Consider the following 26,437-nt stretch of genomic DNA (forward strand, 5'->3'; position numbering starts at 1 on the left):
TTCATCGGTGACACTTGGGTGCTTTTAACTCCTCCCACTCACTAACACTGCCGTGATTCTCGGATTATGCGCTAGTTCGATTTCGCCATGGTTTCTTCAAGAGATGTCCATGAGATTGTCTCCAAGCTCTCGTCGGACAAAGCCAAGACTCGCGAAGTAAACTTTTTCAGTTACCCCTTTTAATCGTTTGTTTTGGGTTCTATTGGGAAAAGGGCTGAGAAATTGAGGTTTTTTGGTATTCGTTGTGGGTTGTCACAACGATCTTTAGCGTTTCCTTATACTGCAATACGGCTCAGTTTCTATGAAAGTCTCGTTTGGGCTGAGATACTTATTCTGTTGTGTGTAACATCTGAGAACGGACAATTCAGTTTTGTTTGCCACCATACTTGTTGCTTCTTTGATGGTCTCTAATGGGCTTTTAGTTCATCGTTTTCTTTATTGAGACACACACTGCCAGTGTCGATTCAAAGTGTTGATAACAGTTGCGTGTCTCCAACAATTAAGCCATGAACTGTACCATGAATAGTCAACTAGACTCTATCAAATTTATGAATCTTGTATCTATCCCTAAGTAATGCTGTGCAACTAGGTCTTTATGTTGATCTATAAATAATTCCATTTCAAGGTTGCTCATGTTGATGGATTTCTTACATAATCTGTATATCCAGGATGGTGTCAAGTTATTGAATACATGGCTCGAAGGGGAAAGGTCAATTACCTTTTGTAGATTTCTTTCACAAAACACAGCTAAGCTAAAGTTGGACGAGATTCCAAATGGTAGGTAGTGATTATTCCTTCTGCAATTTTGATGCTACTATACAGTGCACCAAGCTTTGAAGTGAACCCAGAAACTTACTTCTCTTGCAGCTGAAACGTGGCCCTTTTTGGTTAAACTTCTCCTTCAATGTGTCTCAATGGAGGTGTCAGGTAGTAAGAGACGTTTGCCCAAGCCAACTTTCGCAAAGACGCTTCGAGTTGTTATTCAGAGAACAGAAGAAACTAGGTTTCCTGGTGAGAAATAGAGCAATATTTTTTGGTGAATTAAATTCATAGTAACATGCTTTTGAATTTCTCCTGAAATTACTTTATGCTTGCAAAGATGCTTCATGATGTGATTCGAACACAATAGTATCAAGTCTCTTGGTTAGACACGTTGTAATATGTTGATGTTCATCTTATTAATATTCCATGTGCTGGTCTATTCTGCATATTAGTTGTTTTCTCGCAAAAACTTTGACAGTACATTTTCTCTAACAAAGGATTCATGTATATGTAATTACTTTGTTTTAATGTCGCAGGTGTACATTGTCCTTTGCTATCTATGGCTAAAACCCTCTTTACACATGTACATGATACCTTGAGCAACACACCAAGCTTTCAGTCTGAGTATGGTACCATACTCCGCCATCTTTTGGAAATTAGTGATTATCGTTTCCAAATGAGGAAGCGTACATATTCCAGTAAGTTCTCTTCGAATCGATATATGTCAATTGTCTCATCTTGTCACGGATTTGGAGTGTATGGTGGTATGGTAGTTTTGGGTATCCGTTAATATAATGTTTCTGCAAGGTTTGGTGCTGCTATACATGGAAAGAGTTGAGGCAGGATTTTGCGAGAAAAACACTGGTCAACATAGCCAGAAGGAGGAAGCTTTTCGCCATATTCTTACGCTTCAGTCACTTTTAGAGAACCTCCCTGGAGATTTTCCTGATGACCTTCGAGAAGAAATTGTGAACGGCATCATTCATATTTTCTCTTTTGTAAGGTCTGATTTTTTTCTGTCAGTCAGCCTCTCATTTCCCTCCTTTGCAAACAATAGAATACTAATTTCTTTTAACTCTTCCAGAGATGAGGGAAAGCTTTCACGCAAGCTTATTGAATGTGTAAATACCTTCTTGCTGAAGGATGGTCCTAATTTAGGCTCTTTGTTATTGGAAATTCATAATGCGGTTGAAAAATTTGTATTCCGTTGCTGGTTAACAACCCATGATAAGAACCTCAAGGTGTTTTGTTTCTCTTCTTTTTTTTTTTTTTGGTGTTAGCCCTTTGTCAAACACCCGATTTTTTTTCATTATACAGTTTCATGGTCTTAGCTATGTGCTCTTTCTTCTTGTTCTGCCTTGTAGGAGATACTTGTTTTTTATGGAAGGCTACAGCTAAATTTGACAAGGGGTGCTAGTCAATCTAGTTCTCTGGTGGAACAACTTTTTGACGTGGTTACTCGTGAATTGGATCTGGGTAGTTCATTAAGTTCTGCAGCATGGTACATCATTTTTGAGTTTTCTCTTCCGAGCGATCACGTCTTTAGATTCTATACATCTCGGGAGATTATGGTCTAATTATTTTTTTTTATAGGGGGGATTCAACCAAGGATGATAAGTTAGGGGCATTGAGCACCTATCAAACTAGCTTGATTGAGCTGGCTGCACATGTGTTCTACCAGGTACCTGTTCTATATGCAAATTACTTAGTTCTTTGAGTAGCTTTACATGTCTCACGACAGAATTCCAACTCAACCGGCCATTTTTTATTTATTTTCAGCAGTGTCTGCATTTTTTTCCATCTACCTTCACCCCCTTTTGAATTGATTCGATCTATTATATCTGAAGCATTTGATCTCTACAGCGATTTTTGATCTGTATACTCTGAGAATCTATATCAATACAGTCAATTGAATCCTATCATAGAAATGTGTTTTTGCTCACATACTTGTGTATCCTTGAATATGTGTTTGTGTGTAGAGTGAATGGGTTAGATAAAGAGTGCTGACATTTAGAACTTTGGCAGGCATGTGTCAAAACATCTCGACCATCAGTATCGGAGAAACGAGCTCGGAGGCAACCTGTTGCATTGCGGCTATTGGAGGCACTAACTGAAGGAAAATGGCTATGGTATGTTTCTGATGTGTGCATTTGCTAGACGATATCCAATCTGCTGATGTCTTCTTTGCGAGAGTTTTTTTCTAGATACCTTTGTAGTCATATCATAAGAATGCTTTTGATGAGTGTACGCCATTTGTTTGTAAGTTATACATACTTATTCGAATTCGTGATGCTGGTTTTTAAATTTCAAGTGTAGCATATCCCTTAAGAAATATCTGGATTATTTCTGTCAGTCTAGATGCTGTCCTTGCACTAATTATAGTTATTTTGATACCTATTTTCATTAGAAACTTTATTTATATGTATACATAGACTGAAGCATATAAGCTTTGCCCAGGTGTGCTGCTTTTGGTTGTCTAGTTCGGACTTATTGTACCCGCATCAATAAGGATCTCCTTATTTACTGGTTTGAAGCCATCTGCACAAACTTTCAGAGGTAACTTGGGAATTAAGACTTAACTTTATAACTTTCAGTTTTTGGTTTTAAATTCCTTATGACTAACTTGATTGCTATATCCATTTTTCATTGCACTGTAATAGCTGTAAATTGTAGATAGGTGCAACTCATTCTACTAGCATCTGTAACAGTGGACTGCTTTGGTTAACTTACTCTTGTATGTGACAGACTTTTGGAGGACGCCAGTATGCGACATTCTTATGATGGTCTACTATGGACTTTGAGGTACGTTTATGATGGAGTTCAGCTGTTTACTGTTCTGAATTTGCAGAAAGTTCCTTTATATATTTGTAAATGTAACTTGCTGTCGAGATGTTTAATACAAAAACTATGTAACTTAATATGAGGTACTTAGAGATCTATGTTTCATTTAACGTTTCAAGTTATTAAATCTGCGGATCCTATAATACAGTTTGTTTATTGTGAAACTTTAATTTTTTTGAAGGAGTTTGCAAGGGCTCTCTTCAGGATTGTTACTTTCAGATACTACTCAAGACATATCAAAGTCATCTATATCCTCAAGTGAGGTATTTTACATTCCTTTACTGCCCTTGTGTGTGTGTGTCTGATACACATATGATAGGTTATTAGACACGCTTTGTTCACAAAAATATTCATTGCTGAGGATTAGCGCTGATTCGGTTTTGTTACTAAAATAAGATAATACTTGAATCCTTGATCATATCACAGAGAAGTTGATTCTTTATATTGTTTCTGTGTTTGCATCTTGGCAACTGGTTTTGGTGTAGAATAAGCTGGCCTTAATTGCCTATCCACATATAGGTTTTTTCTCTTGATGTTAAGTAAAGCTGGACTCAACCTGGTGTTAGGTAAATTATGTGACCATGTTTGATAAATCAGGTGGTTATTAGGCTTTTGCAATCCTACAGTTTATGATTTTGAGTTCTGAAATCTTTATAACTTTTGGTTAAATGATTGCTGAAATAGTTTTCAGGGCCCAATTCCTTTTTATCTTATTATAAATCTAAATTGCTTTGTAGTTAGCTTTTGGTTTCTAAACTGTATTATTTGCAGCTAGATCGTGGTTGGCAATTGATCTGGAGTTCTTTAATCCATGGGCTAGCAACATTCAGCAGCACGAGTGTAATTGTACGTTGTATTTATCTACTTATATATATTCTTTCCTGTTTCATACAGTATTCTTCTAGACGAAACTAGAGAAGATTTTAAAAAACCCTTAAACACTTGATTTCTAATACGTTTCCACCAATGAAGCTTGAACTTGTATGTACCAGACAACAACTTGTACTTTAAAGGTTTAACCTTCAAAAAATTCTCTGAACAATGAAAATAGTTTTCTTCGCGGATTTGTGTTAGCTTAAATGTTAGTGGTTTGTTTGTCCGGGGTTTCTTTTTAGCCATTTCCTGTTTAAATCAGTATCTTCCTTTAAAATTTTAATAGTTTTGGGAATTGGTCAGAAGTTGATATCTAAATTTGGATAAAGAAGATACTTTGATGGGGGCTGCGGTCAAGGGGTTTCTTGGTTACCCAATACTACTGTGTTTATCTGATCAGTAGCCAAAAATGTTCGTACATATGGCTGATGCTACACTATCTTAATGCAGGTTGATGCTGTCTTGGTGCTCCTTGGATCAGTTATTTCCAGTGTGAGTGTGTAAATAAATTTTATAAATTTTTCTAAAGACTTATGTCCTCATAATATTCTTGTCTCTTCAATCAGCACCACATAAATGTTGGGGTTCTGCCTCAAGAAGTGTGGGATCATCAATTATTCAGACACATACCTTCTGAGTAAGACTCTTATCCCTTCATGAGCCATGTTGTTCAGCTTTTGCCTGAGGTGCACATAGGCTAGAGCCTCACTTTTCCTAAAGAAAAGAATCAACATAAGTTTATACATCTTATTCTTCTAAACGGTTTAGTGTTATTTTCCTTCCACGAGATTATCTGTGCTTGAGTGGTGGTTGGCTTTACTCAATAGATGGCTCTAATGTTTCCTAAATAATTATTACTTTTATTCAGGCCGGCCTTGTACTTCATTGCATGTTACTTTTCACGTATGGGTTGCCAGGTAAACAGGTTCAGACAGTAATTATATGGTTTTGGTATCTCCGTCTGGGGTTGACATATTGCTGAAGTTTACGTACTAGTCTTGAAAAATTGTTACATCATCATGGTCTTGTCCTATATCCGATGAATAAATTTATGCAGGGAAATCTGCAAGATGATTTACATCTTCGACGTAATATTCTCAGAGCAGTTTGTGCCCCCCTAAGCTGGAAGGTAGTTTCATTTTTTTCCAGAATAACCCAAGTAATAATTGCAAAGAGATCTCATTAATATCATATTTTCTGATCTAATGATGTGATGATACCTGTTACTATCCGTGGAGGAGGTGTTGTTTAGGATCTGACCAAACCAAACCATTAGCCTGGGTTGTTTTTACTCCATGACATAGATTGATCTTGGCACAATTTTAATAGTCGTAGTTAAGCACTTAATTATTGGTGAAGGCAGTGAAATTTCACCTTTTAATGTTAATTTCTGCCAATTATTGTTAAGAGCTGCTGCATTCTGCTTTCACCTATTTTGTGAAACTGAAATCATAAGAGAGAGTTCAAAATTTCGTCAGGTTCACTGAGTGAAGTAAGCATTGTAGATTTATAAGTCTCTAATGATGTGTACCACACAATCATATAAAAAAACCTTCATACGTGTAGGGTCGTTTGACACTAAATGAGAGAATGATTGAGCTTCTACCAGCAGCTGCTTTTTCCTTATGTGCTGGTTTCAAAACTTCACTTCCAGTACCTAAGGAACATCTTCCAACACCATCTGAATGGGATGTTTACGAACAGGTGAATGATGTGGTGAAGGTGTCTGTTATGTTTGTTATTTAAGGATTGAATATTTTTCATCTCTGAAAGTTTCAAGACTTATATTGGAATTAATTGTTTTTGTTACCTTTGCAGATAGATGATGTTGAGCAAGAAAGAAAATTTGGACTCTTTGAATGTTCCGTGGAGGCTCTAGCAAGACTTCGCTCAAATTCTACCAAGGTCTTGGATCCTTAATTTCTTTTTTTTTGTTCGCCTTTTTCTGACTCATTTCTGCACTGACAGTTGTTTTGTATCTTTGTACTTTCAGATCACTAGCTGCCAAGTTCCTGACGTTGTACAACTACCTCTGGTACTAAGAGATCCATTGCTTCATGACATGGATATCTATTTTCTTAGCATTATCCCCGAGGAAAATGAGAAAGGACCACTGTCTGACATCTTTATGGGATGTGCTCTGCTGTGCCATTTTATGCATGGTTCTTATATCACAAGGTTAGGTAACTCATCCTGTTCTTGGTATTTTCTTAAAACTTGTGAAAACTAATATTGTTTTTTATTTATCAGATTTTCTCTATTGAATTTGTTCACTCCTTTAATATGTGTATATAGTTTATAAGAAGAGTTTCATAGTTGTCTTGATAGATGGCGAGCATCACTCTTAGATGCGTCTTTGTTCTTGTAGTGTCATCATGTTCTTTGCATGTTGCTGTCAGAGGCAAGGTTGTGTAGTTTGTTTTTTTTTTTCCCACTCTTCACAGTAGATGTCTAAGGCAAAAGTGATTGTGGTTGTGAATTTCGTTGAAACCTCAGATCAAATAGTTGATATTCTATTTCTTCAAGTGGATTTTCCTTACAATCAATTGATTTTTTTTTGTCATTTCTCAGGAAGGGTAATGGAAGCAGTTCGTTCTTATTAAAAGCATGCCAGTATTTGTTAGAAGGCCTGGATCATGCTGCCGAAGCAGTATTAAAGAGCCTCAGTGATCTTCAAAGGCTTGGTCCCTTGGGGTTTACCTCAGATTTTAATGAGAAAGGTTCTATAATAGTTTCGTTGAGGTCCCTTATTAAGTCTCCTGTCTTCAGCAACAGAAGAGACCAAAATATTTTTGGCGCTAGTTATGATGCTGTAATTTACTCCTTAGAGAATCTTTTGCGGGCTTTTGCTAAAGTCTATGGAGAATATACTGAGCACACATGGAATACCCAATCCAACACTATACCTTTAAAATCGTTAGAGCTTGATTCCCCAGAAGTTTGCAGGATAGTGGATATGGATTTAGATTTAGCTGAAGACACTAAAGAGATGGATATTATAAATGCCAGTGGAAAAGCTGTACCCGGCCTGTCCGTTTCCACAGGGAACTGGAAGTTGGGCATGATATCACTTATCTCATGTTTTTCTCCGGTACTTCAGTTTCCTACATGGGATGTTCTATATAATCTCTTGGAGAAAGAATGTGATCCTAAGGTATTTCAGCATTTTTTTTTTTCATATCAGTATCTCAATCTTTTGTGGTGACCTTACAGCAACAAACTGCATACATGTGTAGGTGCTGGAAAATATACTGTATCATCTATGCCAGCTTTCATGCTTGACTTCTATGCCGAAGGTTAATGAATTGGTATGGAATTCGAATTGTACATATATCAATATCTCGACCAACCTGTCTTGTGTTTATGGGGGTTTGCTTCATTATTTTCCTTAAAGGTTATGTTCTTGGATGGCATGCTAAGTACACAAGTAAAGATCAAGCGTAACTGTCTGAATATAGTCACTGCTCTGCATGTTTTACTTCGCACTTTATCATCCTCGGGGATGGGTTCTTCTGGATTCAGAAAAAACTGTGATTTTTCTTTAAAAGAAGGAGAAAATTGTCAGGTACTATCTTCCCCTGTTTAAGTTGATTATTCGGTTCTCGTCCATGAGTTTATTCATTGCTCAAGTAACGTGCAGGTCTTTGTCCAACTTGGCGCAATAGTGAATAAAGTCTCTGAATTTGGTCTCTTGGGATGGTTTGGGCGTGTCAAGCTGATCTACTGTATATGTGATCTTGTGTTGCTTCATCCTCAGACTGGTCAGGTGCCTACTTCTCATACAACTCACTCTTTCTTCAGACTTAAAGAATTGACATATGCGATATTGATAATCACCCCTCCTACTTATGTTATTGCTTTTGTTTTTTAGCTGTTTTCATGAGGGTAAAATATTCCTGCCTTACGGTTTCATTACTTAGTTTTCATGTCAAATACGATTGAAATATTCAAAAATAACATTTCCTTTTACAGTTAGTTCAGATAAAACATTCCTGTTGTTTGCAGATGAACAATTGAAATCTTTTGTAAACTCATTACTTGTAGTGAAAATGTTCAAGTAAAGATGAAAGCTTACAGTTTGTGTACTATAAACATGTCTTTTATTATCTGAGGACTAAATAAGACTAAACAGGCAGTTTCCTTGTCTTACTATTAATGCTCATGGTTTTTATTTTTGGAATTTCACATCAGCCGGTTACAGTAATTGTCTACTTGGTTCCTTGTGGAATTCATATTTTATTTAGTCTCTAGTTGTACAATTATTTGAGTTTCTGGTTTGATACAGACAATGATTGAGCGACTTCTGTTAATGCTAAATGACCCTGATTATCGAGTGAGATTTGTCCTGGCAAGACAAATTGGGATTTTATTCCAGACGTGGGATGGCCATGAGGCATTGTTCCAAGATATTTGGTAAGTTTGGAGTTTGTTTATTCGAACTTATTATTATCCTATGGCTATTTTAGTAGGGTGTTTTCCTAGCAAGACAAACTGTTAGAAACTCATTTCAACAGATTCTTGTGGCTTACCATTAAGAGAAAAAAATGAAAAAGAGGCTGATTTCTGTGTTTGTTGTGGGCAGAAACACAATGCATGTTCGAGTAAATTTAGTTATCTTTCTTGAAAACCTTCTCAAAGTTCTCTGATAAATAGTTCTTTATGAATTGTGAGCCTTATGATGAATAACAGCATTCTGTAAGGTCTGATGCTTCACAGTACTTATTCTTTGAATGATACTTCATTAGTTGTTAATTTTTCCCATTTCCTTTTCCAGCTCCAGCTTTGGAATTATATTGGTAACCTCCTCAAAGGAAAAACTAATCACTGCAAGGGATGTTTTGGCTGCTGGTCCTCAGCCTGCCCCGAAAATGGAGACTGTCATCATTACTCTTATGCACCTTGCTTATCACAGTGAGAATATAGAGTTGCAAGTAATATTTTATTCATTTTTTTATTCCTTATAATTATTTTGAGCATACAATCAATTAGCTGTGTATTAACATCATATTCTACAATGGGAGAAACGCAGGCTGTTTTTATGATGTGCGCTGTTTCAGCTATAGATCCTTGTCAGAGGTATTTCTTTGTTGTAATTGTTACTGTCGTTTATTTATACTTAAAACTTTCTTCTACTTATCTGGCCTTTTAACTACTAGGGAATTAATCATTGCTGCGCTTGACAATCTATCAGTACAACTCTGTTACCCATCTCGGTTCAAGGTATTATTGATTCTCGTTTCTTTATCTCTTCCACACCTGCATGATAAATGTTCTTCTTTTTTGCTACGTTTTGAATAGTAGCAGAGTTAAGATTAATCACCTGAATGTTGTAAATGTTACCTGCTTACATCATCTAAATCTCTTTTAAACTGGTTTGTGCAGTACCTGGAGGAACTCTTGGGCCCAATCCTCTTTTTCTGGATTTCGTGTGGTGTCAGTTTAGCTGGTCTTGTTGAGGTATGCAACTAGTTGATATTTTCTGTAATGGTTATATATTTTCACGAAGTTATTCATGTGCACTTTGTTTGTTGGAGTTTCATCTCTGCTATATCTTTTCAACCAAAAGTACAGTAAAGTAGATTCAAGTGCTTTTGTTTCTCTTGCACGTGGGTCTACAATATTGAAGAGTCAACTAGTGAAATATCGTCATGTAATTTTGGATATCTAGCAATATTTCCTGTTGTGGCAGTTTGAAAAATGGATAATGAGTACATTTTAGCATTTCATATCTTGTGGTGTTTGCTTTATTGCAGACAAGACAGCTGTTCATTCCAAACACTGAACCAAAATATTTCATCCACTTTTGCTCCCACTGGCTACTTCCGGCTCTTCTGTTGCATGAAGACCATACTAACCTTGAATGGGTAGCTAAGGTAAGTTTTCTACCTTACATTCTTTTATTGACATAATTGAACGTTTTGTAAAACTCCAATGTCAGTTTATGGAGTTGCTTAAAGGACCTTTTCATGAAATACTATATGTACAAACTTTTGGTTGCTTTGTCTTCTGTTTTTGTATGATGTCAGCGATTTGAACTTTTCCTATCTATATTTTACCGATAGTGTCTACAATTTGCAGATGGCTGGCCAACCGGTGGTTGTGTTGGTCAAAGAAAATTTTGTGCCGATATTTTCGATATGTATGGGATTGCACTGTAGTAAAACGTCAGAATGTGATAAAGGTGCAATGGTGCTTCAGAATTCAATATTGTATGTTGGTGAGATCAGCGAGAATGAGAGGGATAAGCTGATTAAGCAGAATATGGTATGGTACATGTAACATTCGACTCATGATTCCAGATCTGTCTTTGGTGTTTGTGGTGGAAAATTTTCCTCCTAACCTTATTAAGCTTGTCTGATCCTGGTCAGCTAGTCACAATTTATTTAACCTTCCAATCCAAGATCAAAGCATAGGAAACTGCAAGATTAAAAGTTGGATGCTTTAGTTTTATTTTGTCAGAGATCCTTCGTTTCAAAGATATAATAAATTGTTTTTCACGTATATAACAGTATTGAATCTCTAATGGCACCCTCTTCTTTTTTCAGGTGTCTATTGTTAGTTTTATTTTATCATGCACTTCCTCTTCATCAGAACCTACAGTTCCTGTTTTTTCTCGTGACACGATATCACTTGCAGTTCAAACAGTCGTGGATGGTTTTCTGGAAATGTAAAATATCTTGCTCACTCCATGGAGACCTATTGTTTTAGTTTTTCCTGTTATAAGATCGTACTTGATTTATGCAGTGCTGATTATCCTAAGAAAGAGGCCATAACTGACAGGATAAACATTTTTCGCCCGGATAGAGTGTTCATGGTAATTTTAATTTGCCAATGCTTTTTCCCAAGGTCATACTGGTCTTATCAATTTAATACTTCAGTCACAATATTATTTGATACTTCAATCACAATATTTTTGCTGGTGTTTCGCAGTTCATCACAGAAATGCACTATAGAATGTCAGCTGCATGCCATCATCGGCATACACGTCATCATTTGGCTGCACTTGAAGAGCTTACTATTCTTCTTGGTCATAGAGCTTTAGTTCCAAGTTCCTTAAAGTGAGCAGAATTCTCGATTTATCCATTTGATCTTAATTGATTGTTTAATTGATAGCTATGAGCTTGACTGTTTGTGTTCTGTTCTTGAGTGGAAACTATATTAGTGTATATATTAAAAGGTGTAGTTTGTTGACCAAAGGGTGAATCTCTATATTCGAGCTCTTAAAACCACATTGATCTTTAATCGTGGTCTCTTTCAGTTACATATTCAATCTTGTTGGACAATTTATCGGCTATCCCTCATTACAAGACCAGTGTTGTAGTATAGCCTCCTGTTTGCTGGATTCGTTCAAAAGCAATCCGGCCAAAGAAATTGTTAGTGTACTAGGTGACCAACTCCAGGTATGTGTGTTACTTAGTGATATTATTTGGTCCACTTTTGAAATACCAATGGCTTTTATTACTCTCTCCACGAATGGTTACTTTTCTCTGTCTGCTGGTTTTTTAGTATTTGGTCTCAAAGCTGGTTACATGTTGCATCAATGCTGAAGCAGATACCAAAGTTTCTGCTTCTAAGTCATCTCAGCTTGTAAATCTGCTACACAAGCTAGTTGTTAATTCAGATTCTGCTCTTAATGAAGATATCAGAGTAGGCGTCCTACCTATAAACTTGTCTTCCTTTTTGTCCTACCATTGCCTATAATATGAAGAAATTAATCTCTTCCGTTTCGTTCATCTCTTTCAGGATTTAGAGTTATTCCCTGATATGGAAAGTCTTCAAGTCATTCGTAAATCACACATCAAAATATGCGAAGCATATTCTCCGAGAAATCATCTGTTGAAGGTCAACCACTCTGCAGTTTTTAATGATTTACATTTTTGTTAAAACTATACTAGTCTCCAACATTTTGTTTCTTTACTGTTCTATTATCCACCAGTGTGCTAGAAGATCTTGTTATCTTCCACCAAGGTTCCTTTCCAGGAGGTATCAATTCTATCTTTCCTGAGTTAAATCATCCAGATATGTATTTAGGGTACCCTTTGTGCTATGATTTTCTTAGAATAGTAACTGTAGAATTAAGATAATATATGGATTTTTGGTTTTTTTTTTTTTTTTTTTTCTTATGTGGGTGGGTCTGACCTACTTTTCTTCATTGTCCGTCGGCTATCTACCGAAGCCTCTTGGTTGTGTTCCTGGGTGATAGGTTTTATTTTCTGTGTCTGTTTTTCAAGTTAGTTTCAAAGGCAGAGAATGTTTTCTTTCAATTTTGTCGATATGGCTTCTACCTTGCTAGCAACAAAAGTTTATATCACTATCATGGCTAATGATGCCTTTGTCGAGAGTCTACTACTCTTTAATCCTCTACTCATATCACATTGCTGCAATTCTGTATTTACTTATCATGCCCTTGCAGTCTCCAAGCATTGCATAACAAGCTCATAGCTTCTGGAGATTCTCAAGAAGAGACAAATGTTGAAACTGCAGAAGCATTTTGGCAGTCTGATGATGAAATTGTGAAGGCTGTTTGGACTCTTGTCCGTGTGTCTTCTTCTGATGAAGCAGATAATATGAGACTTTTTGTGTCTGATTTTCTTTCCAGGGTATTTGTCATTCTCTTTTAACGTCAGTATCTCTTTCTTGGCAAATTTGAATGTATGATGGTTTTATTTCCCCTTATTTTTACTGTAGGTTGGTATTAGGAACCCGCACACTGTTGTTTTCCGTCTTCCTGGGGAGCTGGGGACCATGCATGATCGTCAATGTGTTAGCCATACTACTGGATCAAAAGTTAGATCTTTTACTGAGAACGGCATATCCGATGAAACTCTTATTGCACTCCTGAAAATTCTGAAGAAATATCTTTTGGATGACTCTGTAAAGACTATTGATGTAACATCTCAAACTCTTCGGGTCAGTTTTCTAACTTTCCTACCTATCAAGATTTGACCTTGCTTGTTTATATTCTGTCAATAGTTTGGCTGGTCTTACCTATCAATTTACCTGTAGTAATTCTAAAGTCCTTCTAAATTTTATAATGTTTGTTATGATCTACTTTGGCATTTTTTTTTCTCGATTCTGGAGTAGACTTGAATGTTTGTTCTGCTGTTTCATGTTTGTCACACTTCTGCTTAACACATTTTTTCTCATCTTTATTCCTTTCACGCACATAAAAGTTATGATCTATTGATATTTGAGTCAAAATACGTGTAATCCCCTTCTCAGTTGTTCATGCGTTATAGGGGGGTGTGCTTATTTTTAAAGACTTACTGTAATATATTGCCTCCTGTCTGGAAAAGCTAATTGATTGCAAATTTTGCTTTAACTTTTTTATTAGCTATATAGATATCCCTTTCTCCTTGTTTTAGGGAATTCTTTCAACCGAAAGGGGGCAGCAAGCATTATCATCTTTCAATTCATGCGAGAGAGCTTCCATTGAGGTGAGCTTCTTATCTACATTAGCTTTCATGTCTTATCCTACTTATCGTTGGTTGATATTTCTCAGATAACTTGGGCCAGACTTTGTTTGTTTATAAGTAGTCTGCTAATGTGGGTTAGTGGGTATATAAGATAAGGTTCTTTCAGAAAGTTGTGAAAATTGATTTTAGAAATCATGTTATGATATTTACATATATATTCAGTGACTACATCAAAAATAAATGATGTACATTGAATTTCCCATTCTTGTTACGGTATCCTAAATTCAAAACTACTCTGCCTGTTAAGTTATGTTTTTTCTTTCTTTTTTTTTGTTTTGGTAGGTGCATGGCAGGGGGGTGAACCATGACATTGTAGAAAAGATCTTACTGGATAGTCAAATGCAGTTCAAAGGTAGTTAAATTATTCACTACTAAACAGAATCTCTATGTAGGACTCTCATGGTTTGCATTAATAATCCTACCTCAAAAATTTCTAAATATTTTTCTGTGAACCTTTCCTCCTGCTACATGCTATCATTTTTTTTTATTGTGAAGTTTCTAGATGTAAGTGCTTCTGTAGAAATAGTTGTAAACTGAATCTAATTACTCTACGGCGGCTGTCATTTATTATTATTGACTATCTAATTCTTTATACAACCTAAAACAAAAGTTGGACGGTACTGGTGAAGTCATCGAGGGATGTGAATTCTTTTTGGCTATTGCTTGCAAACGTGCAAATTTGTCCTGATTGGTTTTCAGACTAGATTGAGTTAACATATATAAGTATCTCAATGTCATTCTGGGCAGGACATGGATATGTCTATTTATTTCATTTATGTTTCCGTCCTCCTTTTTTAAATTACTCAAATATGGTTCATTTTTGGCCTCACAGCTGATAGCTTTTCTCTGGAGAAGTCCGAAGTTTGGTCCACATATAATAAAAACTTTGATAGATGGATTTGTCAGCTTGTGTACTGTATGATCGCTTTATGTGAGGATGTCCCGATAAGGTATCTCGTTGGTTCCTATGTACCAGAGTTACTATTTAAAGGATATAAGTAAATCTTGCTGCTTTGTCTGACAGGTTATGCCAGAGCATAGCAATGCTGAAGGCTGAAATCTCTGAGCTTCTATTCCCTAGTGTTATTGTTAGTCTTGCGGGAAGGATAGGGACGGATATCGATTTACACAATTTGATTACATCACAGGTATCTCCTGTACTTTTTGGATCTACCAGTAGTACTTAATTTTCTACTTGCTTGCATTGTTTCTTGTCTGGATATCCATGTTGTTGAGTCAAACCCACTTCCCTTGTGTTCCCTTATTTGCTCTTTTATGTTTCCTATCTTGACTCCACCTCTACTTTTTTGTACAGCCGAATTAAAATCTTTTTTAGAACTTTGGTTGTTTGTTTGTGTTGATGAGCTGAGCATTATACTTGTCATTTGCTAATTCTAGTTCTAACTGGTGGCTACTTCAAGATTTTCCTTTAGGGCCGTGTATGTTGCAGAAACAGATAATTAGTGGTGACTTTGGCTAAAGCTTGTGATCCCCAATGGCAGGTGAAAGAGCATATCTTCATTGATTCAAACAAGCTAACAAAATCAAAGCAAATTATGTTAAATACCCTGAATGAACTGCGGAAGTGTTATGTGCTCGAAAGATCGATTTTTTCTGGACAAACTAAGAAAGAAAAGGTTAGAATATTGATTTGTGCACTGATCTGTTTTCAGTAATATTTTCAAGTTCCTGAGAATTATTCTGCATAAGAAAATAGCTTCAACATCAATAACAAAGAGAGTTATGCTATTCATGGGTAGTGTATAGGGACAATCTGCTATTTCTATCCTCTCTATAGTGAAATCTGTATCATATGGGTATTTTTCTTTTGTATAAAAGATTCTTATGAAATATGATACCAAGACTAACATTTTATATGCTCTTGCAGAATGCTAAGCATTCTAGCTACAGTTCAAGATCTTGTTCTACAGCTGCTAAGATTAGAGATGTGGAAACATCACCAAATGGAATGGCAGCGTCAATAACTACAAACTGGGAAAAGGTATATAACTTCAATCACCATATGCAATGTTACGAGTACATTTCTGTATTTCATGTGTCTGGTGTTTACCAGAAATATCTTTCCAACTGTTTTATACGATTTGCAACTATGTTTTATAGGAAGTTGTGATAGGTGTCAAACCTTTAGTTTTGTTGACTATGATATGCCTTGTTATTGTGTCTATGTCATACAAGAAGAATGATTTCTTTCGAATGATCAACTTTGAGTTTTAGTTAAACCCTGCAAAACATGTGTGCTATCAGTATGTGTTTCTTCTATGAATAAACCAATTTGGTGTTAAATTTTCACGACATTTATTGTTTTAAGTATTATTGTATCATTACATATGGCCTAGTGGGATAATCAGTTATTCCTCTTGTTTCTTTTAATATCTCCGTAATACAAAGTGACTTTTGTTTTATCAGGTTTATTGGCTTTCCATTGATTATCTTGTTGTAGCAAGATCAGCAGTAGTGAGCCATCCCTTTCCTTATAAGTTCATTATCCAATTTACGATAGAGGCTGTAAAGGTATTTGCAGATTTAACTCTTCTCATTTTCACAGGTGTGTGGTGCATATTTGACCGCCTCCATGTATGTGGAGTATTGGTGTGAGGAGAAATTTGGCAATTTAAGTCTCGGGGATCCTGATTTTTCTTATCATGACATGGTAATTACAAGGACTGATGTTATCAATTGAGGATCAATGTATTAGATGATATTGAACTCAGTCATTTTCCAACTTTTTAACCAAATAACTAATATGCAATATGGTTTATGCTTATTGACTAATGAGTCATAAATTATTGTCATAATGAATTTTTCATTGGATGCATTTTCAAAATTGCAAACTCTGTTTTCTCCATGTAGAAAAGTGGATTGCAAATAAGCGTTTTTTTTTTGTGCTTGCGGCAGAGAAAGTGATTTTTTTTTGGTACCGATATCTAACCGTTCCTTTTCGTTGTGTTTAACAGTTGCCGGATCATGTTGAGATACTTGTGTCTGCAATAACAAAAATAAATGAGCCTGACAGCTTGTATGGGGTTATACATTCAAATAAGGTTTGTTTCTGATACTACAATTCTGTGCTACAGATTGGATATCTCATCCAGACATTTGGGACTCCTTCCCACTGTAGGAATGTTGTGAGAAAACTGACGCGTTTCCTCTGCTAAAGTCATATAGCGTTTTATTATCTTTTACTTGTTTCATATATGTGAGTAATACTCTCTGTTTCTGTTACATGTATGTCATCTGAAAGTTGTCTGCTCAAATAATCACATTCGAGCATGAGGGAAACTGGACAAGGGCACTTGAGTATTATGACTTGCAAGCACGTTCGCAGAAAACAGTGGTGTCATGTAGCCTTTCTGAAAATCTAGAGGTGGAACGATTACAGCCAACAACTAGTGCACATCATTCTGTTTTTGGTGAAGGGGAGGTCCAGAGACAACCGTTCAAAGGACTCATAAGGTCGTTGCAGCAGACAGGCTGTATGCATGTCCTGGATATGTATTGTCGGGGCTTGACTTCACGTGAAGGATACTTCCAGTATGATCCAGAATTCATCGAATTGCAGGTAGGCATCCTGATTTAGTTAAGTTTTTTCTTTTTTTTCCAATACATGGAAATCTCATGTCTAAACAAGGTTGTTGGTTAATACATAAATATCTTCATTGGGTAAAGAACATATTTGATGAATTGGACATCTTGACGGAGTAGCTTAGCAACAATATTTTTATCAGACGGAAAGTTTTTAGCCCAACCTCGGCTTAGCAATTAACTAATGGAACACGACTCAGTTGTGGTACTTAAGTTGTGGTGCGTAGGTGATAATCTGCATAACGACTTCTTACTTGCAGTATGAGGCTGCATGGCGTGCAGGCAAATGGGATTTTTCTTTACTTTATCCGCAAACACACTGCCAACCTCTGCAACATGTCAAGAACAATAATTATCATGAAAATCTGCACTGGTAATGCATTTCTACGCATATGTGCTAATGATGCTATTCTTAGCTATTAGATATTTTTCCATGTCTGTACCTCTGGATTGCACCAAATTTATGTGACATCTAGTCTACACTGAATTTGCCGTTGGTCTTATGACCTTTATTTAAATGGAATGATATGTTACAGAGGAGTCTTAAAATATAGTGTAGTTCAAGTCTCCATAAATTGATGGTCTCTGTCTTTGTTTTGTGGGCCATGTCCTAGTATCAATGGTCAGTTGTGATGAACTCCTATATAGCTTTCAAAAGTCTTCAATATTAGACATAAGATTCTAGCTCCCACTTTTAGGCGTGTCTCTTTCTCCATGTTTAAACATGTTTATTTCTCAGTTGTTTGAGATCATTTCAAGAAGGGGACTACGATGGGTTTTATGGAAAACTAAAGGATACTAAGAAGGTAATGCATGATAGTAGTTTATCACCATAGGATTGGAAGATTCCAAGATTCTATGTGGTAAAAATATTTGCTTATTCTCTTTGTCAGGAACTTGTGTTGTCCATTTCCCGTGCAAGCGAAGAAAGCACTGAATTTATATACTCAACAGTAGTGAAACTTCAGGTATAGAAAATTAAATGAGACATTAAAGTACAACACCTTTTCTATCATACTTGTCATTTGGGTGCCTAATTATATAATCTACTCATTACTGTCTTTAATTTGAAAATGGTATTTCTCTTCCCACAACCCCATTTAAAGATTAGCACACTCTGTGAGTGCCATACTTGAAAGTCATTTTGATCTTATTAGATAATGGGATACTCTGGAAGTTTATGTTATCCAGGTGTGGCAAGGTCCAAAATATAACTATGTTAAGATGTTCACCTTTATTTTTGTTTTCTTCTCAATCTCAATATTTCCTCACAAAAACTATAAATGTACTGATTCTAAAGACTCCGTGTCTCTTTGGAAAAGAATCGTTTTGATTTTTGATCTTTTGTTATGTCTATAGATTCTTCATCATCTTGGACTAGTTTGGGATCTTCGCTGGAAGACATCTTCACATCAAAGTGTGCATGACTATCCAGTGAAACAAATGGCATCGACAGACCCCGTGACTCCTACAATGGATCAAGTATTGTCCCTTATAACTTCTTTTTTCAAGTGGTTGTTCACTAGCTTCTAACGAATGATTTAAAGCTTCAAAATTTATATTATTAGTAATAAGTCATAAGTAGGAAATATACCAAGATTATTTAGAATCATTTATTTACAATTAGTAATTAGTTTGGGAATGCACATATATGCGCAAAATACCTAGGAGCTAAGTGAGATCATTTGTTGTCTGAGCCACGTTTAATTTTGAAACACAGTTGTCTTGGCTGAATAAGGATTGGAACTCTATTATTACGCAAACTCAGTTGCACATGAATTTGTTGGAGCCATTCATCGCATTTAGGCGAGTACTTCTCCAAATCTTGGGATGTGAGGAATGTACCATGCAACATCTTTTGCAGTCTGCTTCATTACTTCGCAAGGTATGTATAATGTGAAAAGCTACAGTTTCACTTATAGTGAAATGCAGTGGACCAACACGTTATCTTGTTGCTTTCAGGGGACAAGGTATTCTCATGCAGCTGCGTCGCTGCATGAGTTCAAGTTTCTTTGCGCAAGAAGTGATGGAAAACAATCCGTTCCAGATTGGCTTGGAAAGGTACTTTTTAATGACTGATCTCTTGCATGTTTCATGGAATCTGAATAGCCTTTTTTTGCTTCCTTAATTGTACATATTTCTGCGGAGTTGTTTCCTTATTCAAATTTATGAGGGGGAGACCAAAGTTACAGTTAAAATTCTGATCCCTCCTACTTCACCGATGCCTACTTCTGTCAAGAAATAGTTGTGACCTCCGACATAAAGTATTTCTAATGAATGAAGGCATACATTATTTGTTTTTGACATCTGTTAGTTACTTTGCGTCTTAGTTGAGAACATGGCAAATATATCTGGCTCACAACTAGAGAGATGCTTCCAGTCACCTTTTTGTTCTTTTTCAGCTTGAAGAGGCGAAGCTATTACATGCCCAAGGGAGGCATGAAGTTTCCATTAGTCTTGCAAGCTACATTTTACATAACTATCAATTAAAAGAAGAGGCTTCAGATATATATCGTGTGATTGGAAAATGGCTAGCAGAAACCAGATCGAGCAAGTAAATAAATTGTTACTTTTAAATTTTTGTTGAAAGCAGTTTCCATCTATGCTCGTTATGGCTTTTAGAAGTCTGAACTCGGTTTTTTTTTTATCCTTTCTTTTAAAATAGTTCTAGAACAATTTTAGAGAAGTATCTGAGGCCTGCAGTTTCGCTCGCTGAAGAACACGGTTCCAAAATCTGCAAAAGGTTGGTAGATAGACAGAGCCAAACGTGGTTTCATTTGGCTCATTATGCAGATGCTCTATTTAAGAGTTACGAGGAAAGACTCTCCTCCAGTGAATGGCAAGCTGCTTTGCGACTACGAAAACACAAGGTCCCCTCCACTTTGGTTGCTCAAATTTAATTTTCCTACAATTTATTTCTGTACTCTTTTTGTATGTAGACTATGCCTATTATTGTTATCCTTCTAAATGAGCACAAATAGTTGAATAGTCCTTATTCTTGGTTTAACCAGTAATATTTCTAAACAGCTTCAACTCCAAAGTTTGTTTTTCTTCTGTTGTGGGTGAAACTGGGGGGAAACTAACTACTGAGCTTAATTTTTCAGACAAAAGAGTTGGAGGTGCTTATTAAACGCTTTAAGAGTTCAAAGAAGGCAAGTAGTAGTCTGCTTCCGTTTGTGTGATCTCTAAACAGATATCTTATCAAAGCACAATGTAATTACCGGTCTATGCATTTATCTTATTTCATTTCATATGTGGTCTTTTACTGTACTAGGCGGAGCAATCTGACTATTCACTGAAGATCCAAGATCTGCAGAAGCAACTAACAATGGATAAAGAAGAAGCAGAAAAACTGCAGGTTTTCTTTTGTCTCCTAACTGGGCTGCTGTAGAAAAATAGTCATGGCTTTTGCTAGATAGGTGCTACTTACTGATATGTGATCTTCCCTTTCTCCTCACTTGTGTAGGTTGACAGGGACAATTTTCTGAAACTTGCATTGGAGGGGTATAAGCGCTGTCTGGAAATTGGTGACAAGTATGATGTTCGAGTGGTATGTTAATCTAAATAATTCAGTAAGGTTATATGAAGATGTTAATTAGTGTCTAGATTCAATCATTTATGACAGGTGATGAAGTGTTAAGTTGGCTTTAGAGTCAAATATAGAATTCCTTGAGAAAAGGTTTCGATTATTAGGCCATAGCATCTAATGAATCTGCATGTCTAGGTTTCACTATTGTCTTCACTCGAACTAATCAGAGTTGGGTTTCATTTATCATAATTTTACTTCACATCTCTCAAGGAGCAACAATGGATATATTTAGTGGTCGTCAATGGTCTAACGTGTCGTCTCTTTACCTGTTTTGGGTTGTGGTCTGTAGCTGCGTGTCAACATATCATTCTTTCTTTGGTTTTTGGCTCGTAATGACGTATACTTTATAATGGCTCCACATATATTAGATTTAGGTCGATGTCGAACAGTGTATCTCTAGTTCAGTAGTTACTGGAAGTGTATAGGTGTGTTAGGTGTGTAAGGTTTGGGACATATAGCTCATACCTATATACGCCAGTTTCATGGTAGGGTGATCTTGATATGCTTTGTTATTTGGGATTCATGTTCTCAATAAAATTTTGCTGGGAGGCATGATTGAACGTTTTTTCTAGCCGTTTTAGAAACGTATTTGAGAGATTTAGCAGAAAGCGGCATATTCCATTATGGCATTAAATTAGCGGAACACTGTTGGAACTAATTTTTCTTTCTACAGGTATTTCGACAAGTATCCATGTGGTTCAATCTTGCCTCCCAGCAAAATGTTATTGATAACATGTTGAGCACCATTAATGAGGTACTTGACTAATGGAGTCAGATTTTAGCTGCTACTTTGATTTTGTCTCCATTTTTCTTGTTTAATTAAGCAATTTTTATCTCCCTAAACGTTCTTGCAGGTTCAATCTTACAAATTTGTTCCACTTGTTTATCAAATTGCTTCAAGGTTGGGCAGTTCCAAAGATGAATCTGGATCTAACAGCTTTCAGGTGGAATGCAATTTTACTTGGCAATCTTAGAAAACTTAAGACAGCTATGCTAATCTCTACGATTAATTAATTGCAGTCTGCTCTGGTGTCACTTATCAGAAAAATGGCCATTGATCATCCGTACCATACGATCTTACAGGTTCTAAGAACATGTTGTCATTCTGTACTCTTTATGTTTTTTCTTTTCTATCTGGTTAGCAAGTGCACACGCCATTCTTGAATGTCCTGTAACATCCTGCATTTATAGAAAGAAGTTGAAAACAGTAACGTCTGCTGTGCTGTGTAGCATGCCATCAAAATTACATTATTACAAGTGGCTTTGTATCTTTCTCGAATTTATGTTTCTAAATGCTGGATATATGTCTCGTATTTTTTTTTGCTTTTGGTTCTAGCTTCTGGCTTTGGCAAACGGTGACCGTATCAAGGATAACCAACGCAGTAGAAATTCTTTCGTGGTTGACACGGATAAAAAGCTTGCAGCAGAGCATCTCTTGCATGATGTATCACGTCATCATGGGCCTATGATTAGACAAGTAAACCTTATTTTCACCGAATCTTATGCATCATCGACCATTTTGCCTAATTACTTATCAGCAAATCCTGATTGATTTTTTTCAGATGAAACAGCTGGTAGATATCTACATCAAGCTTGCAGAACTTGAAACAAGGAGAGAGGTATGATAATTGAGTTTAAAGGAAATGTTTTGTTATACTGTTTGCTGAACATTTTTGAAACATTTGGGGAACTCTTTCCTTTGCAGGATACCAATAGAAGGGTAGCACTACCAAGAGAAATTCGTAGTGTGAAACAATTGGAACTTGTAAGCGCACCATTTTTTAATTTATTCTTTACATTCTTATCTAGCTTTGGCATAATTATTAGCTCGTAGGACACAACATGCTCAAGATAGGAAATTTCTGGATACTAAGAAACCTTCCATGGGTCATTTTGATAGGCCCACCTACACATACAGTGTATAATTTATTGGCAGCTATATATATTTTTTAATTTTTTAGCAACATTTTTCTTATGAGCATAGTATTTCATTTGTCTGCTCCCATGTTGAGCCTGTTACAACTCCTAGTAAGGTCAATAGTCCCCTGAACGATTTGTGAGGATGTAGTCTTTTTATTGTTTATTTAGTTGGAAGAGTTAATTCATCAGATGACCTTGCAAGAATGTTTTTATCTATATAACTTCTGGTTCAGATATTTAGACGTGTATGTGTCAAACATGTATTTAATCGCGTTTTTTCTCATTGCTTTAAGGTATGTGTCAAACATATATTTATTTTACTTTTTTTTAAGTTTAGGTACCTGTAGTCACTGCTACAGATATTTAGACGTGTATGTGTCAAACATGTATTTAATCGCGTTTTTTCTCATTGCCTTTAAGGTATGTGTCAAACATATATTTATTTTACTTTTGTTTAAGTTTAGGTACCTGTAGTCACTGCTACGATTCCTGTCGATCGTAGCTGCCAATACAATGAAGGAACGTTCCCCTTTTTCAGAGGTTTATCAGATTCGGTTACGTAAGTCCCTGCTCAATTAATCGTTTTAAATCAATATACCGTTTTTAATGAACATTTCTAGTTTAGAAGAGTAACTTATTTGAAACCATGTCTTTTGGATGATATGCAGAGTGATGAACGGTATAAATGCTCCAAAAGTAGTTGAATGCTTTGGTTCTGATGGCCAAAAATATAAGCAACTTGCGAAATCTGGCAATGATGACCTTAGACAAGACGCTGTAAGAGTTTCAGAAGTTTTACTGGAAATGTCTGTAATTTGATATATTGATATGTCATCTGTGTCACTGCTCGTTGTACTGGCAGCAAATTGAAAATATGCTGACCTAGCCAAGATTGCATATACAATAGTCTAGTTATGCAAAGCGTGTACCATTTGTTTCAGGTTATGGAACAGTTTTTTGGCCTCGTCAATACCTTTCTACACAATAACAGGGACACATGGAAGAGAAAATTAGCTGTGCGCACGTACAAGGTATGTCTCTGTATCAGTTTACCTTCAGGGAAAATTTGATCCATTTAATAAGTTGAAATCTCCTTATAATGCATATATATATTCTCAGGTTATTCCTTTTACTCCAAGCGCTGGTGTTCTTGAGTGGGTCGATGGCACAATTCCACTTGGAGATTATCTTATAGGAAGGTTGGTCTAGTAGACTAGTATTTACAGTGACATGGTACATCATTCTCTTTTTGCAGTCGTTACAGTTTGAAACTATATTTTTGCATGTCAAATCACAGCTCAAGGAGTGAGGGTGCTCATGGTCGTTATGGCGTTGGAAACTGGAAATATCCTAAATGCCGAGAACATATGTCGAGTGTAAGCTCATTTCCTTTCCCAGATCTTCTTAGTTGGCCATCACTGATATTTGGTAGTTTCAATTGATCTGTGGTGACTGGTGGCTTGCAGGCAAAGGACAAGCGCAAAGCCTTTGTGGATGTCTGCACAAACTTCAGGTTTCTATCTTTGTGAAATGTTAATTTAACTTACTCCGGAAGTACTGGTTGGTGGCTAAAGAATTTATCCCGTTTTGCAGTCCTGTCATGCATTACTTCTTTCTGGAAAAGTTCCTGCAGCCTGCCGACTGGTTTGTGAAGAGGCTTGCTTATACGCGTAGTGTTGCAGCTAGCTCAATGGCAAGTATATTCATTTTATATGATATGTATTCACTTTCAGGATATAAAACGGGAAAAATTGTTTTTACCCTACTAAACGGCGTAAAATAAGCTATCAGAGAAAGTGGAATACATTTAGGAAGCTATTAATCTTAGTTGAGTTGAAATTTTCTTGAATGCTTGTACATTTGTAAGCAAAATAATGGTGTAGGATCCTATTCACTTCTTCTGTTTTTGGTTTATTGATATCCAGTTGGACATGGCTCTATTCTTAGTTGGGCCACTGAAATAGATATGTTCTTTAGTTTTCCCTCTGATATATCTCCTCTTGAAAATGTGTAATATTATTTGTTATCAGGTTGGGTACATTGTTGGTCTTGGTGACCGTCATGCCATGAATATTTTGATCGATCAAGCCACCGCAGAAGTTGTCCACATAGATCTTGGAGTTGCCTTTGAACAAGGATTGATGCTCAAGACTCCTGAAAGGGTGTGTTCTCTTCCTTCTCCTCTCTTTACGTATTTAATTGATCTTCTTGTCAACATATATAATCTATGTATGATTCTCACTGTTCATTTTTGTTCTGATTTGACAGGTTCCGTTCAGACTGACACGAGACATAGTTGATGGAATGGGCATCACAGGAGTGGAAGGCGTTTTCAGGAGATGTTGCGAAGAAACCCTGTCTGTGATGCGAGCAAATAAAGAGGCGCTTCTTACAATTATCGAAGTAACATGATCTGAAATTTTAACTTTGGAAATATGTTTTTAATGGTGTTCAACAATATAATAATAATATAAGCCTATTTTAAATACTTAATCAAGATTTTGCTTGTTTTGCAGGTTTTTATTCATGATCCTCTGTACAAATGGGCCTTGTCCCCCTTGAAGGCTTTGCAAAGACAGAAGGTACCTCATACCCTTATAGTTTAAACTGTAAATACTTGTGGTTGCAGCGTCTGCAAAGATATTATAAAGTGGATATAAATACGGATTCTTGCATCCACAGAAGGCTGGAGCGCTAATTTTCCTGTTGTTTAAATAGATGCCATTCTGATGCTCTCTCTTGCAGACTTTTTCTTGACACAGAATTTTGTGTTCCACTTCATTGTCTTGTTTCAGACAAGATTCCGATTTGATATTAGGATATCTATCCTTTTGAAGATGTTGTCATCTTTTCTCACACAAAGATCTTTGATCCAGGAAACTGGAGATTTTGAGGGCATGAACTTGGAAGGGTTACAAGAGGAATTCGAGGGGAACAAGGATGCTACGCGTGCCTTAATGCGTGTCAAGCAGAAACTTGATGGCTATGAGGGTGGTGAGATGAGAAGCATACATGGCCAGGTATAGTTGTTGACATATAAATAAAAGGTTGAAACATGAAACGCTAACTTGTTTACTGATTGTATTTGCTCAACATTTATTGCTTTGTAGGCACAGCAACTAATACAAGATGCAATTGACACAGATCGTTTATCCCATATGTTCCCTGGCTGGGGAGCTTGGATGTAACCTTCTTCTACATGTTCCAATTTTTTGTCTGTGAATAGAGAAATCGTTTTATGTAAAGTTGAAAACACTCGCTGCCAAATTTTGTCTAGCTTAGGAGGTGGAGAGAGGATACTTGAAATGACTTTTACGTGGTGTACGAATATGTGAAGCAACATGCTTATAATATATTTACTTCTTTTACTCAT

General features: G+C 36.3%; 1 protein-coding gene across 2 annotated transcripts; it reads left to right on the forward strand.

Annotated features, from left to right (window-relative positions):
* Nucleotides 1–26,436, forward strand: LOC17887531 (serine/threonine-protein kinase ATM). Of its 2 annotated transcripts, none has more exons than XM_023783402.1 (79): nucleotides 1–156; nucleotides 669–777; nucleotides 868–1,011; nucleotides 1,299–1,460; nucleotides 1,570–1,765; nucleotides 1,847–2,003; nucleotides 2,127–2,263; nucleotides 2,356–2,443; nucleotides 2,788–2,891; nucleotides 3,220–3,318; nucleotides 3,508–3,564; nucleotides 3,785–3,866; nucleotides 4,375–4,449; nucleotides 4,927–4,968; nucleotides 5,043–5,113; nucleotides 5,345–5,393; nucleotides 5,534–5,605; nucleotides 6,043–6,180; nucleotides 6,295–6,381; nucleotides 6,470–6,654; nucleotides 7,048–7,630; nucleotides 7,713–7,784; nucleotides 7,871–8,041; nucleotides 8,117–8,242; nucleotides 8,762–8,889; nucleotides 9,251–9,407; nucleotides 9,506–9,552; nucleotides 9,633–9,696; nucleotides 9,859–9,933; nucleotides 10,230–10,349; nucleotides 10,555–10,740; nucleotides 11,022–11,143; nucleotides 11,221–11,290; nucleotides 11,407–11,534; nucleotides 11,735–11,876; nucleotides 11,983–12,123; nucleotides 12,220–12,318; nucleotides 12,413–12,459; nucleotides 12,890–13,076; nucleotides 13,165–13,386; nucleotides 13,842–13,913; nucleotides 14,235–14,304; nucleotides 14,785–14,902; nucleotides 14,977–15,100; nucleotides 15,455–15,589; nucleotides 15,841–15,954; nucleotides 16,380–16,427; nucleotides 16,519–16,623; nucleotides 16,928–17,014; nucleotides 17,215–17,532; nucleotides 17,783–17,928; nucleotides 18,295–18,361; nucleotides 18,449–18,523; nucleotides 18,915–19,037; nucleotides 19,276–19,440; nucleotides 19,518–19,616; nucleotides 19,958–20,109; nucleotides 20,221–20,425; nucleotides 20,660–20,707; nucleotides 20,830–20,913; nucleotides 21,022–21,105; nucleotides 21,818–21,898; nucleotides 21,999–22,088; nucleotides 22,165–22,227; nucleotides 22,481–22,621; nucleotides 22,707–22,763; nucleotides 22,850–22,909; nucleotides 23,529–23,623; nucleotides 23,733–23,841; nucleotides 24,006–24,095; nucleotides 24,184–24,263; nucleotides 24,362–24,440; nucleotides 24,531–24,577; nucleotides 24,658–24,757; nucleotides 25,095–25,226; nucleotides 25,333–25,467; nucleotides 25,581–25,646; nucleotides 25,941–26,084; nucleotides 26,175–26,436. In XM_023783402.1, the coding sequence occupies exons 1-79, from the start codon at nucleotides 88–90 to the stop codon at nucleotides 26,250–26,252; spliced, it is 9,096 nt and encodes a 3,031-aa protein (XP_023639170.1). In that variant the 5' UTR covers nucleotides 1–87; the 3' UTR covers nucleotides 26,253–26,436. The 2 variants fall into 2 exon arrangements, with proteins under 2 accessions (XP_023639170.1, XP_006290480.1); XM_006290418.2 differs by having other exon boundaries at nucleotides 17,816–17,928.
* Nucleotide 26,437: the final 1 nt, after the last annotated feature.

The sequence above is a fragment of the Capsella rubella genome, unplaced genomic scaffold, assembly GCF_000375325.1.
Source record: "Capsella rubella cultivar Monte Gargano unplaced genomic scaffold, Caprub1_0 scaffold_5, whole genome shotgun sequence".
NCBI classification, from domain to species: domain Eukaryota; kingdom Viridiplantae; phylum Streptophyta; class Magnoliopsida; order Brassicales; family Brassicaceae; genus Capsella; species Capsella rubella.

Bases quoted from the DNA above. Each gene is read 5' to 3' on its own strand.
- LOC17887531 (XM_023783402.1), top strand. From the start codon at position 88: ATGGTTTCTTCAAGAGATGTCCATGAGATTGTCTCCAAGCTCTCGTCG. The intron at 11,877-11,982 runs GTATGTGTGTTA...CTGGTTTTTTAG, and splicing joins TACTAGGTGACCAACTCCAG to TATTTGGTCTCAAAGCTGGT. The intron at 20,426-20,659 runs GTCCCCTCCACT...TTAATTTTTCAG, and splicing joins TGCGACTACGAAAACACAAG to ACAAAAGAGTTGGAGGTGCT.